We start from the raw sequence: 20,398 nt of genomic DNA, 5'->3' as shown, positions 1-20,398 counted from the left end.
CACTTCATGGCAAATAGGTGGGGAAACAGTGACAGACTTTATTTTTGGGGGGGGCTCCAAAATCACTGCAGATGGTGACTACAGCCATGAAATTAAAAGACACTTGCTCCTTGGAAGGAAGTTATGACCAACCTAGACAGCATATTAAAAGCAGAGACATTACTTTGCCAACAAAGGTCCGTCTAGTCAAAGCTTTGGTTTTTCCAGTAGTCATGTATGGATGTGAGAGTTGGACTATAAAGAAAGCTGAGTGCCAAAGAATTGATGCTTTGGAAGTGTGGTGTTGGAGAAGACTATTGAGAGTCCCTTGGACTGCAAGGAGATCCAACCAGTCCATCCTAAAGGAAATAAGTCCTGAATATTCATTGGAAGGACTGATGCTAAAGATGAAACTTCAGTACTTCGGCCACCTGATGCAAAGAAATGACTCATTTGAAAAGACCCTGATGATGGGAAAGACTGAAGGCGGGTGGAGAAGGGGACAACAGAGGATGAGATGGTTGGATGGCATCACCGACTCCATGGACATGAGTTTGAGTAAACTCCAGGAGTTGGTGATGGACAGGGAGGCCTGTCATGCTGCAGTCCATGAGGTCGCAAAGAGCTGGACATGACTGAGTGACTGAACTGAACAAAAAGAGGAGAGACTAAAGCAGCAGAGGTTTTGTATATAATTGGTTAGGTTAAAACAGATTGTAGTAACTGTAAGATGTCTTATATAAACCCAATGGAAACTACAGAGAAAATACCTAAAGAAGACACACAAAAGAAAGTGAATCAAAGAATGACACTACCCCCCCCAAAAAAAAAAATCAACAAAGGAAGACAGTAAAAGAGGAAAATAGAGATAAAAAAGCTACAAGACAGAAAGAAATAATTAACAAATGGCAACAGTAAGTCCTTTCCTATCAGTAATTACTTTAAGTGTAAATGGATAAAACTGTCCAATCAAAAGACATAGACAGGCTAAATGGATTAAAAACACAAGGTCCAACTATATGCTGTCTATTGTGTATATGGCTCAGCTGTGTCCAACTCTTTGCAACCCCATGGACTATAACCCATCAGGCTCCGCTGTCCATGGGATTTTCCAGGCAAGAGTACTGATGTAGTTGCCAAGGGTATCTTCCTGACACAGGAATCAAACCCACATCTCAGGCATCTCCTGCATTGGCAGGTGGATCCTTTACCACTGAGCCACCTGGAAAGCTCATATACTGTCTATAGGAGACTCTAGATTCATGAACACATACAAGATGAAACTGAAAGAATGAGAAAAGATATTCTGTGTAAATGGTCCAAAAACAGACAGCTGGATGAATGAGATCCCTCACTCTCCCTACCCCTCCCTCCCGCTCCCCCCAAACACACACACACACACACACAGACACACACGAGTACTACTCAGCCATAAAAAAGTACGAAATGCTGTCATCTGCAGAAACACGGATAGATCCAGAGACTATTATACTTGGTGAAATAAGTCAAGACAGAAAAAGACAAATAATATATGATATCACTTATATGTGGAATCTAAAAAATTTAATACAAATGAATGTATATACAAAACAGAAAGAGACCCAAAGACATAGAAAAACTTATGGCTAAAACTGGGAGAGGGAGACAGGGAAGAAAAATTAGGAGTATGGGATTAACACACTAATGTACATGAAATAAATAAACTGTATAGCACTGGGAATTACACCCAATACATTTTAATAATCTATAGGGGAACATAATCTACAAAAACACTGCAACACTATACGGTACACCTGACGTTAACACAATACTGTAAATCAATTATACTTCAATTTAAGGGGAAAAAAGGGGAAAATGTAGCAAGAAAATACTATATAATGCTAAAAGAAGCAATTCACCAGGATGATTTCTCAATTATGAGCATATATATACTCAACAGCAAAGAACCCAATTTACAAAGCAAACAAGGAAAGAATGAGGGGGAGAAATATACAACACAAAAACAGCAGAGGATTTCAATAATGGATAAAACTTCCACAGAGAAGGTCAGTCAGGACTTGAACAAAAATTGTAGACAAAATGGAACTAACAGACATGTACAAAATTTAACACCGAACAGCACCATAATACACATTCTTCTTAAGCACATATGGAACATGATCAGGACAGATAATAAATTTAAGAAGAAAAGCATAAAGGAAAGTGCTGCTGACTTTCAGTTTCATTATACAGTGGTTGGAAAATATACGTGGGAAGATTTCAGTCTTCTTTAATCTGTTAACTTGTTTGTAACCTAATACGTCAGGATACCCTGGCAGCTCAGAGGTAAAGAATCCACCTGCAAACACAAGAGATGCAGGTTTGATCCCTGGTTCGGGAAGATCCTCAGGAAAAGGAAATAGTAACCCGCTCTAGTAATCTTGTCTGGGAAATCTCATGCCATAAAGGAGCCTGGCGGGTTACAGACCATGGGGTCACAAAAGGTGGACATGACTTAGTGACTAAACAACCACCACCACCTAATATGTCCTCTATACCAGAAAATTCAAAAATATGTAGATATTAAACAATTTAATGCTTGAACAACCAACAGGCCAAAGAAGAAATAAAGAAAAGTAGAAAATATTATCAGACAAATGAAAACATAACATTACCAAAACTTATGGAAAGCAGTACTAAGAGGAAAGTTTCTAGCAATAGATGCCTACATTTTAAAAAGTAGAAAGATCTCAAATAAAACAATACTAAAATTCATATGGAACCACAAAGGGCCCTAATAGCCAAAACAATCTTGAGAAAGAATGAAACTTGAGGCTTCACACTTACTGACTTCAAGAAATTTTACAAAGTAATCAAAACAGCCCAGGATGGCATAAAGAGGAGAATAAAATAAAGTCAAAATAAAACCCACACGTAAGTCAGATGATCTTTGACAAGGGTACCAAGTCTACATTATACGAATCTCTTTAACAAATAGTGTAGGCAAAACTGGATAGCCACATGCAAAAGAATGAAATTAGACCTTTATCGTACACCATACCCCAAAATTAACTCAAAATGGGTTAAAAATCTGAAACTGCAAAATTCATAGAAGAAAACATAAAGACAAAACTCCATAATATTGACCTTGGAAATGATTTCTTGGATATGACACCAGAAGCATAGACAACAAATATAAAAATAGACTAGTGGGACTAAATTAAACTAAAAAACTTCTGTACAGTAAAAGAAATAACAGAATAAAAGGAACCTAGAGAATGGGAGAAAATATTTGCAAACTACGTATCTGTTATGGGGTTAATATTCAAAACAAAGAAATTCACAACTAAACAGCAATAAAGTTAAAGAAACCCAATTTAAAACTTGGCAAAGGACTTGAATAGACATTTCTCCAAAGACATACAAATGATCAACAGCTATATAAAAAGATGCTCAATCATCATGAACTGCAAATCAAAACTACAATGAGATATCACTCATACATGTTAAGATGATCATTATAAAAACAGAAACAAAATATCAGAAAATAACAAGCGCTGGTAATATGGAAAAATTGGAAGGAATCCTTGTGTACAATTGCTGGAAATGTAAAATGTTCAGCCACTATGCAAGAGTATAGAAGCTGCCCAAACATTAAAAAGAGAAATAACATATGATCCAGCAAGGCCACTTCTGTGTATTAATCCAAAAGAACATACCTAAAAGTCTATTGACAGAGGAATGGATAAGGAAGATGTGGTACCTATATACAATGGAATATTTGTTGTTGTTTAGTCCCTAAGTCGTGTCTGATTCTTTGCGATCACATGGGCTGGAGCCCACCACGATTCTCTGTCCATGGTTATTTCCCAGGCAAGAATACTGGAATGGGTTGCCATTTCCTTCTCCAGGGGATCTTCCTGACCCAGAGATTGAACCCATGTCTCCTGTACTGGCAGGCGGATTTTTTTACTGCTGAGCTACTAGGGAAGCTCTAGTACAATACTATTATTCAGCCATATAAAACAGTGAAATAATGTCATTTGCAGCAACATTGATGGACCTAGAGATTATCATACTAAGTGAAGTGAGGCAAATATCATATGATATCATTTATATATGGAATCTACTTTTTAAAAAAAAAGAAATGAATGTATTTACAAACCAGAAATGAACTTACAGATACTGAAAGCAAACTTATAGTTAGTAAAGGGGAAATGGGGAGGGGTGGCAATAAACTAGAACCCTGGAATGAACACACATACACTACTATATATAAGATATTAACAGATAACCAACAAGGATCTACTGTATAGCACAGGGAACTCTACTCAATATTCTGTGATAGCCTATATGAGAAAAGAATCTTAAAAAAAGAAAAAAAGAATATATATATACACATATAACTGAATCACTTTTGCTGTACACCTAAAACTAACACAACACTGTAAATCAACTATACTCCAATAAAATGAAATATAGAAAACAAAAACAAAAAAACAGAGGAAAAAACCAACACACACACACAAAGAATTGAAAGTAGTGTCTAAAGAGATACTTGCAACCCCATGTTCACGGCAGCCTTATTTAAATAGCCAAGAGGTGGAAACAACCTAAATTCCATAAACAGATGAACAGACAAAGAAAATACGGTACATACACACAGTGGAGTATTACTCAGCTTTTAAAATGGAAATCCTGTAATATGCTACAACTTGGATGAACCTTGAGGATACCATACTAAGTGAAATAATCCAGAAACACAAATGCTGCATGATTCCACTTATATAAGGTATTTAAAGTAGTCAAACTCATAGAAGCAGAAAACAGAATGACACCAGCCAGGGAACTCAGCAGTAGGGGAAAATGGGGAGTTGCTTTTCAGTGGATACAGAGTTTCACTTCTACAAATGAAAAAGTTATAAACATCTGCTGTACAATGTAGCTACTGTTAATGAAACTATACTGTACATATCTCATTTACATGTGGAGGAATTTAGGCAAAGAAAAGAACAAGTCCAAATACCCTATTGGGTATAACCTATTCAGTGAACCAAAAAAAGTCCATTACAAGTTCGGCATGGTGAGTAAGAAGGGGTGATAATAGATGAAAACTAGAAATACAGCAGTATCTGGTCAAGCAGGGACTTACAAGCCATGTTACAAGACTTGAATTTTATCTTCCCAACAGTGGAAAGTTTCTTAATGGATTTAAGTGAAGGACTGATTAGTTTTAACAGCCTTGCTTTTCTCTTAATGTATTTCAATTAATAAAATTAAATAAGAATCTCCCCAAAAAGGAACAAAAGCAAAATTTCAGAAATATCTAAAATTTTAGAATTAAGGCAAAACTCTTATTAAAATAGAAATTAATACAATTTCTGGTTCTGCAAGAAACATGGATCAAATAATCTGAATCGAATATGAATTCAACATAGTTTCTCTACAGAATTTTGGTAAAGTTTGTCTTAAAATGGCAGGCATACATTTTGAATCTCCTTTGAAAGAATAACGCTAAAGCATTTATTCAGCCGCCATGTATTAAAAATGAGGGCACTTTAGCTAAAAAGTCTGATGTCAATGTACTTAATAATTCTGTTGTCTTTTTAAGCTCTGAGATGTTTGATTTGTATCTTCCCTGAAACAGCTTCATATACCATTCTGTATATGTAGAACAAAAAAACTTTCTTCCCAAACTTACCTCAATCTCAAGACAGTATTTAAAATTAGAACACAATAATCTATATGGAACAATATCAATCTGGTTTCTTTTCCCATTCTTGGTATAGCAGTCAACTCAAAAGGAAAGAATATGAGCTGAATGTTTACCTAATAAATTTTTTATTTGTGAAGGCTATGTGGTAGGAAAAACCTTACCAACAGTACAGCTGTCTTCAAGTACCACATCAACATTCCTGTCTCTGTACTCAACCCTGAAGTCCAGCATCCGCGGTTGCCTTTCTACAATTTGCCTAGATGGCATTACAGGTCGAAATGCTGAAGAGGAAGAGGGAGCAGGAGCTGGAGCTGGATGACTTGCTGGATCAAATGCAGGTCCTGATATAGTCTCACCTCCATAGTCACTGAAATATTGACAAAAAAGGATTATCATCAACCAAATCACTACAAATTACCACTTAAGACCTACTCCATACTTGGCTTGTGTTATTCTTCACATCAAATTTAACTACCCTTGCATCAAGGACTAACTTAAGTTCTAATTCTTTCACATAATCTCTCTCACTGACTGAAAGCCACCTTACTTTCCCTCTTATAATAGTATCACACATATCATTCAATTATTTTTTTGGCTTGTGCTCTTACTACATTGGTAAAACATCTTGTGAATTACAGTGTTTTCTTAACCCACTCTGATTTACTTACCCAGTCATTAACTAACTACACTTTACACAAAAACTATTCTGAAACTTTCCCATTCCTAAACCAAATAAACAAACAGCCTTAACCATTCCTTCTAAGAACAATCTTTCCTTCCAATCCCATCCCAAAATTTCACGTTTCTTCTAGCTAATTAAATTTATCATTCATATCTCAGATTGAATATTTTTCAACTCAGAGCATGTTTTACTACCTCAGACTAGTTCTAACTTCTCACCACTGCCAATAATTATGAAGCTCACATTTGTGTTTTTATTGGCTGTATCATCTACCAAGTTCAATACTTTATCACAGAAGATACACATTCAACAAACCAATGAGAGGAGAAATAATTCTAAAGAATTTGGATTACTTTCTCTGACTTAATGTATATTTTACATATATATTTTTTTTCCCACTGTTTTTCCCCCTCAGTAGGAACAGTAGTGGAGGAGCATAAGAAATGCTCCTGTTAAATATCAATATTGTATAATTTTTCTCCAACATCAGAACTATAAGCTCAGTTCTAAAATACCTTTCTTCTCACCCCGAAGTTAAAGTAAATTAATGGGTGGGGGGCTCAAATACAAAGAAGGACAAGAATGACCAAAAACAAGCTAGGTTAAGTGTTGTTTATACAATTAAGGAGGAGAAAATATTTACATTTACTTCACATTTTAAAGGACAGAATTAGAGTAAGACTAAGAATAGACTGGAAGAGAATAGAATAGAAAAGAAATTATCAGTATGTTTAATAGTTAGAACTAAGTATTGTTTCAAAAAACTTTTGATACTGGGACATATTTGTAATATGTGTTTTGGATTCCAAATATTTCTCACTGTAGGTCACTCAAAAAATCTTAACATAACTAGTTTAGATCTTAACTGAGTTCAGGCACTCTAGTAATCGCTGATTCAAAGACAAAAACCTACCCATTCTCCCAGTTGTTACAGTCAAAGAAAGTAATGTGGGAAGGAAGACCTGAGAATAAAATGTCCAAGCAGGAAGAATGTCACTGCTGGAATCCAAAGTGAGTTTCTAAGTATCTAAGAAAAGAATCTGTGCAACAACTACACCCATCTAAATGTTGTCACAATGTCTCAGAACTTAAGAAAAACAGTAGCTTAGTCACTGACTTATTGTTTCTTAACTCCAAATTAACCCTTGTATCAGTTCAGTTCAGTTCAGTAGCTCAGCCTGCCAGACTCTTTGCGACCCCATGAATCACAGCATGCCAGGCCTCCCTGTCCATCACCAACTCCCAGAGTCCACCCAAACCCATGTCCATCAAGTCAGTGATGCCATCCAGCTATCTCATCCTCTGTCATCCCCTTCTCTGCCTGCCCCCAATCCCTCGCAGCATTAGGGTCTTTTCCAATGAGTCAACTCTTCCCATGAGGTGGACAAAGTATTGGAGTTTCAGCTTCAACATCAGTCCTTCCGATGAACACCCAGGACTGATCTCCTTTAGGATGGACCGGTTGGATCTTCTTGCAGTCCAAGGGGCTCTCAAGAGTCTTCTCCAACACCACAGTTCAAAAGCATCAATTCTTCGGTGCTCACCTTTCTTCACCATCCAACTCTCACATCCATGACTACTGGAAAAACCATTGCCTTGACTAGACGGACCTTTGTTGGCAAAGTAATGTCTCTGCTTTTAAATATGTTATCCAGGTTGGTCATAACTTTCCTTCCAAAGAGTAAGCGTCTTTTAATTTCATGGCTGCAATCACCATCTGCAGTGATTTTGAAGCCCAAACAATAAAGTCGGACACTGTTTCCACTGTTTCCCCATCTATTTCCCATGAAGAGATGGGACCAGATGCCATGAACTTAAGTTTCTGAATGTTGAGCTTTAAGCCAGCTTTTTCACTCTCCTCCTTTACTTTCATCAAGAAGCTTTTTAGTTCCTCTTCAATTTCTGCCACGAGGGTGGTGTCATCTGCATATCTGAGGTTATTGATATTTCTCCTGGCAATCTTGATTCCAGCTTGTGCTTCATCCAGCCCAGCATTTCTCATGATGTACTCTGCATATAAGTTAAATAAGCAGGGTAACAATACACAGCCTTGACATACTCCTTTTCCTATGTGGAACCAGTCTGTTGTTCCATGTCCAGTTCTAACTGTTGCTTCCCAACCTGCATACAGGTTTCTCAAGAGGCAGGTCAGGTGGTCTGGTATTCCCATCTCTTTAGAATTTTCCACAGTTTATTGTGATCCACACAGTCAACGGCTTTGGCATAGTCAATAAAGCAGAAATAGATGTTTTTCTGGAACTCTCTTGCTTTTTCTATGATCCAGCGGATGTTAGCAATTTGGTCTCTGGTTCCTCTGCCTTTTCTAAAGCCAGCTTGAACATCTGGAGTTCATGGTTCATGTACTGCTGAAGCCTGGCTTGGAGAATTTTGAGCATTATTTTACTAGCATGTAAGATGAGTGCAATTGTGCAGTAGTTCGAGCATTCTTTGGCAGTCCCTTACTGTGGGACTGGAATGAAAACTGACCTTTTCCAGTCCTGCAGCCACTGCTGAGTTTTCCAATTTGCTGGCATATTGAATGCAGCACTTTCACAGCATCATCCTTCAGGATTTGAAATAGCTCAACTGGAATTCCATCACCTCCACTAGCTTAGTTCGTAGTGACCCTTGTATAGTCTTCTGTAATTTAGGAGCTAGGATTTCTGAAAAATTTTATTTTTCCTTTAAGGTTTCCTGATAGACTTTGTCAAATAGAGGATACTAGATACAAATTAGTAACTAGGAGGAGGGCAAGAAAGATTTCCTCCTTCCTGTTTACATGCATTTCCATTAGCATCACCCTGCAGCTTTCAGTCTCATGCTTTTTTCAGCATTCTTACAACCAGCTTCTTGTCATTCCCTCTGAGATACCAGTTAATGGCTAGACAATAAACATCCCACAGAAGTCTGATCCTCCATTCCAAAGAGCCCTTCTGAGATTTAAAGTTCTGTTAATTCCTTACACCTTCAAGTGGTACCTTCCGAAAGCAATTATTATACCTAAGTTACTTCAGTTTTACTTTTTTGCTCTTTTAGTCCTCCCAAACCTGTTTAACTGATCATACACTGTGTGCTTAGTCATTCAGTCATGTCCAACTCTTTGAAACCCCATGGACTGTAGCCCACCAGCCTTGTGGAATTCTCCAGGCAAAAATACAGGATTCTTGGATTCTGAATTCATGGGATTCTCCAGGCAAGAATTCTTAAGTGGGTAGTCATTCATTCTCCAGGGGATCTTTCTGACCCACAGATCAAACCTGGGTCTCCTGCATTGCAGGCGGATTCTTCATCATCTGAATACCTCTGTTAAAAATACCCTGGAGTGTGGTTTCATTTTCTTGACAACGAAGGTGTCCCAGGAAACACAGGATTCAGGAACTGCCTTGATTATGGCCTTGACCTTCAATGCACTATTTAGCTCCTTGCCAATGGAAAATGGGATATTAGTGATTCAAGCCATACATTGGCATAATGATTAACTATCACTATTGAAACAAGTGCCTGAAGGAACCAAATGATGATCTGACCTGACCATTATGGTAGTAATAATGATAAGAAGAACTGTGAGTAGGCTGCTTCTGACTCCAAGGGAGAGCTTACATAACAGAATGACACACTAGGGGGGTTTTAACATTTCATTCATTCATGTTAAGAATGTTACAGAGTTTCTGAAGTGGCACTTTTAAAGAAGTTTCTTATTTCTTGTAACCAAAGGTATGAGTCTCCTAAAAATCAGACTCAAAATTTAAGTTTTCAGCTCGCATAGCTATAGTGAAAGTTGAATATACACGCTTTTTAAGTCTCTCTTGTGAAAGTTAAGGCACTGTTGTGGAAGAAGTAAGGACCTAAGATGTGGAATGGGGATGAAAGTGCAAGCTGTTCAGTCATGTCTGACTCTTTGTGACCCCATGGACTGTACAGGGGTCGTATCAGTTCAGTTCAGTTCACTCGCTCAGTTGTGTCCAACTTTGCGACCCCATGAACCGCGGCACACCAGGCCTCCCTGTTCATCACCAACTCCCAGAGTTTACTCAAACTCATGCCCATTGAGTCGGTGATGCCATCCAGCCATCTCATCCTCTGTCATCCCCTTCTCCTCCTGCCCCCAATCACTCCCAGCATCAGGGTCTTATCCAATGAGTCAACTCTTCTCATGAGGTGGCCAAAGTACTGGAGTTTCAGCTTCAGCATCAGTCCTTCCAATGAACACCCAGGACTGATCTCCTTTAGGATGGACTGGTTGGATCTCCTTGCAGTCCAAGAGACACTCAAGAGTTTTCTCCAACACCACAGTTCAACAGCATCAATTTTTCGGCACTCAGCTTTCTTCACAGTCCAACTCTCATAGGGACTGTACTCTCCAGGCCAGAATACTGGAGTGGGTAGCTGTTCCATTCTCCAGGGAATCATCCCAACCCAGGGATCGAACCCAGGTCTCCCACATGGCAGGAGGGTTCCTGACCAGCTGAGCCACCAGGGAAGCCCAGAAAATGCGGATACCTGGGTGGATTCAGATAAAGGTTGGAACTGTGAATCCCTTGAGTCTCTCTGAGCCTCTTTTGTAAGCAGAAACAGCTCCTCCTCCCATGGCTGAGAAGACTATTAATATTATTACCTGAGACAGTTCCCTTGAAAGTAGATGCCTATTCTTAAAACCTACCTCCACCATTCCTTACTACCTCTAAAGTTAGATGTAGGCATGCACCACAAAAACAAGTACAACATATTAACTGAGAAAAGATAGCTTATATCCAAAAGTAATCATAAGATTTTGATAAATTATATCAGCAAAATCCTAGGGAATAATTGTGGAAATAAATTTGAAGTGAGTTTGACAAAAAGAGTTTGGATAGGGCCAAATATAATATGTTTGCTTAAGCAGCTGTAAGAACCTCTAATAGTTTTCTTGTTTACTGAAGGAAACTTAAATCCCAAATGAGTCTACATTTAATGAGGATGAAATGCCCTGGCAAAATGTAGAAGAAATCAAGATGCTTAGAAAAACACGAATGCTGGAGTGGACTGATTAATCATGTACAACCTGAATATATACACATCATCCCACGATATTATCCATGAGGTCCCAGAGAACACTGCCCTAAAGCATTGAAAAAACACATTAGTAAGGAAATCTATATCCTTGAAAAACTCTGTAGTAGCTATCTTCTGTGGGTAGGGAACAAAACAGGTGTTTCAGGGCTAATGACACCACTGAAAAAGATTCCCTAATAGGCATGATGGGATCCCAAAGTGCAGAGGTCACACAGCAGAGTTCAACAAGAAAAAGGTGGAAGCAATGATGTTAATAGACAGCATGGATGAAAAATAAGAATCAGGAGATTTCAACCTGCAGAAATCTTTAATAATACTTCATTCAATGTGGTACTTCTAAGAAACAAAATTGAAAGTCAGCTGACTAAAATTACTTCATCTATAAACAGTAGAAACCTAGATCTGACAACCTAGATCCTAACTTCCATAACTACACTGGAGGGTCATAGTTACTCTCAGTTTCCAAACACAAAGGAAAGTCCTTGGTCCCCTAAAAACAATGCAAGAAAGCCACCATAAGTATTGTAAAATTTCCTCTAAGAATTCCCCTAAGAGACCTGTAGCTATTTACTAAGGGTTGGTGTACTGATTAAAGGAAAATCTAGATCTTTAGGAGATTACTAGATGCTAACTCTAAATTCCGGGAATATAAAAATGGAAGATTATAGTGGTAAATGAAGTTTTGGCCTAAATCTAATCACACAAAGTTCATTTACTCTCTTCAACCTACCCTGCAGTTTTCTCCCCAGATCCCGATAGATAGCTCATATTGACTTCCTGATCCATGAAATCAGGGATATTATGTAGGAGGAGAGAACAGGAACAACAACTCCTTGTTTTGTTTTTATTTGTTTTAATTTGCAAGCACCATGACAAGCATTTTGCTTCCTCTCAGCACGGTAAACAACATGCCTTCACTGTCTTTTCCTGAAAATTAAATCAACTCTTGCTCTTTGTCATAATAATCTAGTGGACAGATCTTGATCACCCAGGTATCCCACAAAACATTATAGTGATGACAATGCAGACTGGCCCTGAAGCACAAAAGTAGCAAGCATTTTGATGCTTTGGCAAGATACATGGGCAACTTCCCTGGTGGCTCAGACAGCAAAGCATCTGCCTACAATGCAGGAGACCTGGGTTCCATCCCTGGGTCAGGAAGATCTCCTGGAGAAGAAAATGGCAAACCACTCCAGTATTCTTGCCTGGAAAATCCCATGGACGGAGGAGCCTGGTAGACTACAGTCCATGGGGTCACAAAGAGTCGGACACGACTGAGCAACTTCACTACTCACTACTATGGGCATGCTAGACATTAAGAGACACACATCACAAAAATGCAGGGCCCTTCACCTTGGTGAAGTTTCAGGGTCCAGGGGTCAGAAGCTGGTTACTGTACCTTATACTCCCATCAATGCCTAAGAGATATCTAAATTAACTGAGAAAGAAAAAATTTGGACTGGGAAAGGAAAAAATGATTATGTTTAATATGCTGGTATCAATCAAAAATAAACTGCTGAAACATTACAACCCTAATCAAAGATATCCCTGAAAGACTTCCCTAGTGGTCCAGTGGTAATGAATCTGCCTGCCAACGCAAGGGACACAGGTTTGACCCCTGGTCCGGGAAGATCCCACATGCCTTGGAGCAACTAAGCCCAAGCACCACAACTACTGAGCTCACATGCTACAACTACTGAAACCTGTGCAACTAGAGCCCATGCTCCCCAACAAGTGAAGCCATCACAATGAGCAGACCACACACTGCAACGAAAAGTAGCCCTATTCACAGCAACTAGAGAAAGCAACTAGCACACAAGCAACAAAGGTACAGCACAGCCAAAAATAAAAAACAAAATTTTTAAAAAGATGGTAGTGAAAGTGAGGAGAACTTAAGGTTGTAACACAGGATGATCACTTCATTTAGACAGAGAAATAACTTGAGATACAAATCTACACTGAATCACATGAAGTAGTTAATGAATTGGCCAGTTGATCAGAACTTGGAAAACATAAAAAGAAAACTGACTCACACAAGAGTCTGAGGAAGAGGAATAGAAATGGATCATTTAGAGTGGACACAAAATGTGAATATACGTTACTGGGTGACTGCTGTCTATGAAAATTAAAGTAAAAGTCGCTTAGTCATGTCCGACTCTTTGCAACCCCAGATACTAGTCCATGGAACTTTCCAGGCCAGAATACTGGAGTGGGTAGCCATTCCCTTCTCCAAAGGATCTTCCCAACCCAGGGATCGAACCCAGGTCTCCTGCATTGCAGACGGATTCTTTACCAACTGAGCCACCAGGGAAGATATCCAGTTTTAAAAAAGGGGGGGGACTCTCAACACAGATAAAATGGCATTGTTCTGCTGATGTCAGTGAGCTTTATTCATTTGTACCCCAGGACTATTCAATGCTTTAAGGTACAATCTGACCATGCCGGTAGGAGTGATGGTTAGGCACAACAACATCAACTTACCCTCACCAGGTCTGAATCTGGCTAGGGAATCTACAGAATGCCTAAACTGCAAACAAGAGACCAATACGGAACCCTCAATACAACCCCATTCCTCAGGGGTCTGGTAATGGATCATTTCTACCATGGAGGGGGCAGTCAGTGATCTGTTACCACCTAAGATACTTTTCTTGATACATAGTTGACTTCTCTGACAGCAATCCTTCTGCCAGCACCACCATTCATGGATTTAAGGAATGCCTTATTGATCTATGGCTTTCCATGCAACACTGGTTCTAACCAAGGAACTCATTTCACAGTAACAGAAGTTCAGCACTGGTATCACTGGCGTATATCATTACCCAGTTTGAGATGTCCCACCAAATAGAGAACCTTGACTATTTGAGGTACTGACAGAGATGAATGGAAGAACAAACCAACCACGGCTATATGACCAGGAAATAGAAACAAGGACAGTAACAACATGTGTGTACACACACAAAATTCTGTTCTTACAAGTTTACAAACTGATCCTATCAACACTACCCTAGCAGTGACGGCACCATCAATGGCACCCACTTTGTTTCAGTCAATCACTGATGTTAGCTTCTATTTTCTTTCAATACTTTGAAACAAACTTCTGCATCCTGTCAGAAATATCAGTATCAGCTGAGCAAGATTTCTTTCTCATGCCTGGTGCTAAAAGTTCCTAGGGTCCTTCCTCTGAGTTCCAAAATTCTGCTAACTTCAACCTCTCCCAAAATCTTTCTTTTTTCCCTCCAGTACAAGGAATGACCTTGTGCACTTCAGTGGTCAATAGGGGGTTCTTCTGGGTAGCCTGTCCTAGAGCAAGCTCTCTGGAGTGGGTTCCACAGATCTGCCCCATACAGTCCCAGCTCTGCCCACCCTTCTCAGAGGATGCCACAGCTTTAAGTTTTCTCTGGCCCTAAGCTCCCTTCCTCATTCACCAGGAGAACACACCCAATCTGGGCCTAGTGGTGCAGTTTTTTCCTGCAGTTGTTACATCCAGATTGTTTTAAGTATCCTTTTTTGGCTCCTTCAACCTACACCACATCTGTGTAACTATGCACTACATGAAAGACCCTCAGATTTGAAATTCCTAGTGTGCTGCTTTTTTCTCTTTACCAAACCCTAACTCAAGGACACAGTTTAATATTTCTAATCCAAGCAGGCTATTTGGTATGTTTGCTGGTCACAAAGGACTTTTTTTAAAGTGACCACTTTAAAATTTCCTTATTAGCTATAATTTTTCTATTTCAAGATCAACAAAACATAATGAATTTACATTAGAGTTTCTTACTAGCAATCAAAAAAAGAGAGACAGAGAGGAAAAAAGGTCCAGTTAATGAATGATCTTATCAGTTGTGACTAATGTTCAATAGCATCCAAAGAGTGCAAAGGTATCCAAAACTGTTGCCTCAAAAACTGTATTTGTAAAATTTTCATCTATGAAGATGTCAATCCTATAATCTGACCCTCTCACTACTCTAGTTAACCAATAATTTAAAAGAAGAAGAAGGAAAAAAAACAACATACACACACAAACACACTGACTGGTTAGGGAAACTCTATGGAGAAAACTATTTTAGATCTAAACTTCAACTAAAGTTTTTTTTATCCTTAGTCAACTTTCCTCTACAAACCACACAGGTCCAAGGCAAAGCAAACAGAGACTCTAACCTTGTTATTTTCATTTTGAAAAGTTCACCCCTTGATAAAACTTCTAGGTACAAGATAAATAAATAAAATGTGCCTTAAAGATAAATGTCTTTAAAAAAAAAAGCCAGATTTTTTAAAAATCTAGCATCAGAAAAGATAATAAGTAGAAACTAATTAGCCAAAATGGACACTTTCTAAATCAGAAAACCTCAGCATCTACCTATTCTGAAAGCTATTTATAATAATGCTCAAGATCTGAAAACAAACCTCTCTTCTCTAGGCTTCCTCAATGAATAAACAAAGAAACATACAGTACATATGTCTGGATCACAAAATAAAATAGTTGATAAATACCATTCAATCAATGAGCAAAATTACACAGAATTAATTCAAAAAATTTTTAGAAAACATAACATATACTGGCCAAAAATACAAGTAATTTATTAGTGCATATTTCTAACAATAACTATCTCCAAAAATACTTTTTTAAAAGTGCAGAACAATATCCTGAATAAATAAAATACTTTAAGAAGAAGGATTAAATATACATGTATATATTTGATGTTTGTTAATGAATAAATGAATGGTTTAGACTCTGACTGCATTAGTTACAAACTTTATTCAGTTCAGTCACTAGTTGAGTCCAACTCTTTCCGATCCCATGGACTGCAGCACGCCAGGCTTCCCTGTCCTTCACCAACTCCCGGAGCCTGCTCAAACTCATGTTCATCGAGTCGGTGATGTCATCCAACCATCTCATCTTCTGTCATCTTCTGCCTTCAATCTTTCCCAGAATCAGGGTCCTTTTCAATGAGTCAGTTCTTTGCATCAGGTGGCCAGAGACCGGAGTTTCAGTTTCAGCTTCAGCATCATCCTTCCAATGAATATTTGGGACTGATTTCCTTTAGGATTGACTGGTTTGATCTCCTTGCAGTCCCAGGGAATCTCAAGAGTCTTCTCCAACATCACAGTTCAAAAGCATCCATCTTCGGCGCTCAGCTTTCTTTATGGTCCAACTCTCACATCCATACACAACTACTGGAAAAACCATAGCTTTGACTAGACAGCCCTTTGTTGGCAAAGTAATGTCTTTGCTTTTTAAAATGCTGTCTAGGTTGGTCATAGCTTTTCTTCCAAGGAGCAAGAGTTTTTTAATTGCATGGCTGCAGTCACCATCTGCAGTGATTTTGGAGCCAAAGAAAATAAACTCTGTCACTGTTTCCATTGTTTCCCCATCTGTTTGCCATGAAGTGATGGGACTGGATGCCATGATCTTAGTTTTCTGAATGCTGAGTTTTAAGCCAGCTTTTTCACTCTCCTCTTTCACTTTCATCAAGAGGCTTGTTAGTTCCTCTTCACATTCTGCCATAAGGGTGATGTCATCAGCATATCTGAGGTTATTGATATTTCTCCCGGCAATCTTGATTCCAGCTTCTGCTTCATCCAGCCCAGCATTTTGCATTATGTACTCTGCATATAAGCTAAGCAAGGTGACAATATACAGCCTTGATGTACTCCTTTCCCAATATGGAACCAGTCCATTGTTCCATGTCTGGTTCTAACTGTTGCTTGGACCAACATACAGATTTCTCAGGAGGCAGGTAAGGTGGTCTGGTATTCCCGTCTCTTGAAAAATTTTCCACAATTTGTTGTGATCCACACAGTCTAAGGCTTTAGCTTAGTCAATGAAGCAGAAGTAGATGTTTTTCTGAAATTCTCTTGCTTTTTCTATGATCCATCGGATGTTGGCAATTCGATCTCTGGTTCTGCTGCCTTTTCTAAATCCAGCTAGAACACTTGAAGTTCCCAGTTCACATACTGTTAAAGCCTCTCTTGAAGAATATTGAGCATTACTTTGCTAGCGTGTGAGATGAGTACAATTGTGCAGTAGTTTGAACACTCTTTGGCATTACCTTTCTTTGGGATTGGAATGAAAACAGACCTTTTCCAGTCCTGTGGCCACTGCTGAGTTTTCCAAATTTGCTGGCATATTGAGTGAAGCACTTGCACAGCATCATCTTTTAGGATATGAAATAGCTCAGCTGGAATTCCATCACCTCCACTAGTTTTGTTCGTAGTGATGCTAACTAAGGTTCACTTGACTTTGCACTCCAGGATGTCTGGCTCTAGATGAGTGATCATACCATCATGGTTATCTGGGTCATTGAGATCTTTTTTATATAAATTCTTCTGTGTATTCTTGCTACCTCTTTACATGAGTTCAAAAGTAGAAATTTTCTTTTTTTTAATGTACCCGTAAGTTAAAGACAAAGAAAACTTTTTTTTAATGCTTAAGGTATTATGTTAGGTAATTGACATAGTTTTCTTTATTAATGCCCATTAAAACTCTTAAGAACCAAATGCTCATATATCATAGATGAGGAAACTCAAGATTAGAAAATTTATAGATTCACCAAATGCCACAAATGTAATAGGTGGTAAGGTCTGGATTTTCTCATTTTAAAACCATGCTCTTTCCTTTATACCACTCTGTCCTCTTGAAGTTATTAATCTAGTCATGTCATAACTTTTAAGACTTTTTTTCCTTGGGATAAAGAAGGTAAAATTTAATGCATGTATATAGCATCTTTCTTCTACAGCTTTGTTTTTACAGTTATTATTTTAGTTGTAAGCAAGCATATTCTGTATTAGCAATGTATTTTTATTGTTATTATTATTGTTAAATAAGCCTTGGAGGATGAGGCAGAAGACTTGCTTATGTTCCTGACTCCATCAACATCATGCTGTATTATCTAGTCAAATCACTCATGCCTTATTCTCTCTCCTTTAAAGTGAGAGATAATAATACCTGCATTTACTTGCACAACTGAAATAGTGAGTGTAAAAACAAAGCTCTAGAAGAAAGATGCTATATACATGTGTTAAATTTTAACTTCTTTACCCCAAGGAAAAAATTCTTAAAAGTTATGGCATGACTAGATTACTGACCTTCAAGAGGCCAGATAGGTATAAAATAAACAGCATGGTTTTTAAAATGAGAAAATCCAGACCTCACCACCTACTACATTTGTGGCCTTCAGTGAGCCTACAAATTTTCTAATCTTGAGTTTCCTCATCTATGAGATATGAGCATTTACTTCTTAAGGGTTTTAATGGACATTAATAAAGAAAATCATATCAATTACATAGCAAAATACCTTAAGCATAAAAAAAAACTTCTTTGCCTTGAACTTACGGGTACATAAAAAAAAATTCCCACTTTTGAACAAACGTGAACATCTCATTTCAAGAAAAACTATAAAGTACAGAGATCAGGTTCTTTTCCCCAAAATAATTTACATATTTTAAAAAACACCCTTTCTTGGTAGCTCTTTTCTCTGTTGAGGTATAAACTGACAAATTGAGGTAGTTGTTTTCACAGACTATTGTCAATTTATTACAAAATTCAAACACATAAAACAAAGATTCTGCCCATATATACCATTCCTAGCATCGTATCTTACACTTTCAGTGTTAAATCCATGAGAAAGTACAAAGAGCTCTCTTTCATTTCCTCTGGTTGCAGACATACAAGAATGTTCAGTTCTGTCAAATCCACAGTGATTTGAAAACTAAAGAACAAAGTTAGGAAGGAAAATAGTTGAAAACTATTACTTTCTTCTGTGGACATATGATTCATTCCCTTAACAAGCAAACAAATCAAAATAAAATCCATTCTGATGAAAGTTAAACCCCAAATATTATAGTAACTTTATTAGAAATCAATTCAGTACTGAATTTCTAGCTATAAATATATATTAAGCAAAAAGTATATTCTGTGACAGGAAGTTGGGATGTTTCCAGGGATGAGGGAATTTCTACAGTTCACCTCTAGCAAATACTATTAATTATAAGATATATCCAATATGTACTCAGAACCTAGCAGCTGAATCCACAAGGGTTTAGCAAGCAAAAATTCTGGCACAAAAAGTGACATAACATTTACTCAAGAATAAAACTGGAGCCATATTTAGCAGTCTAAAACTTTCTAAACCAAGGGGAAAAAATAATCTTGAAGGAAGCTCTTGTAATCATCTGGTTTGCTTTCTAGACAAGGGTTTCAATAGAACCGAATGCTTGTGAACTTAAAAAAAAAAAAAAAAAAAAACTGAACAAACCAACAAACAAAAATTTGGTACAGACTGTGGAAATCAGCCACATTTACTCTGGATGAAATTCTGATAGTCTTCCAAAAAAAAAGAGAGAGTGGGGAATAGGTCTGTTTATCACTGCTTTGACCTAAAAACCATTAATCACAAAGGGTGGTACAGGTATCAAACAGAATTTTTCTTCCTTTCTAAATATACACAGTTTCCTATAAAGTACAGCACATTCTGCAGTTCATGGTGAATTTTTTGATGTTTTTGCAACAGTGCTTTTCTTCCTCTCCAAAACAACCCTCATTCCTAGTCTGCTGTTTCTGTTTGCCTCATCTGCACTTAGCAGATCATGCTTCAGTGACTTACAAATCCCAGCCACCAAAATTCAAGCCAAAGTTTGAACTGCAAGGAGAGAGGAGGAGTAGGGGGAATCAAGTAATTAAACTATACTTGGAAGGGAGAATCGTTTACCTCCTATGACTTTGTAATGTGCTCTCTCAATCCACAACCAGTCTCCAATTTTAAGAAAAGAAAGTTATAAATTTATTTTTAGTTTAGGGAATTATTTTATAACTACTATAGTTCTCTTGGCATCATCTTCCAATTTTACCTTTTGGCAATGACACAAAACCACGAAGACTATTCCACATGTTTTACAGTGGATACTTCAGGCAAAATAGTTCAAAGCTCTGGGAAGTTTCATTATTAAGGACTTACTCAAATTGTTGCAAATTAACAAAAATTTAATTTAGA

At 37.9% G+C, this 20,398-nt stretch overlaps 1 protein-coding gene across 3 annotated transcripts in view; it reads right to left on the bottom strand.

Annotated features, from left to right (window-relative positions):
• The window catches only part of FAF1 (Fas associated factor 1), a 500,811-nt gene that overhangs the window by 335,083 nt on the left and 145,330 nt on the right, over nt 1–20,398 (bottom strand). For all 3 annotated transcript variants that reach the window (XM_070468180.1, XM_070468182.1, XM_070468181.1), the window contains one exon: nt 5,836–6,041. In XM_070468180.1, the coding sequence (XP_070324281.1) occupies nt 5,836–6,041 (206 nt within the window). The remainder of the gene's footprint in view (nt 1–5,835; nt 6,042–20,398) is intronic.

The sequence above is a fragment of the Odocoileus virginianus genome, chromosome 5 (assembly GCF_023699985.2).
Source record: "Odocoileus virginianus isolate 20LAN1187 ecotype Illinois chromosome 5, Ovbor_1.2, whole genome shotgun sequence".
NCBI lineage: Eukaryota > Metazoa > Chordata > Mammalia > Artiodactyla > Cervidae > Odocoileus > Odocoileus virginianus.
Note: the sequence above shows the minus strand (reverse complement) of the source record. Positions and strands in the feature narration are given on the sequence as shown.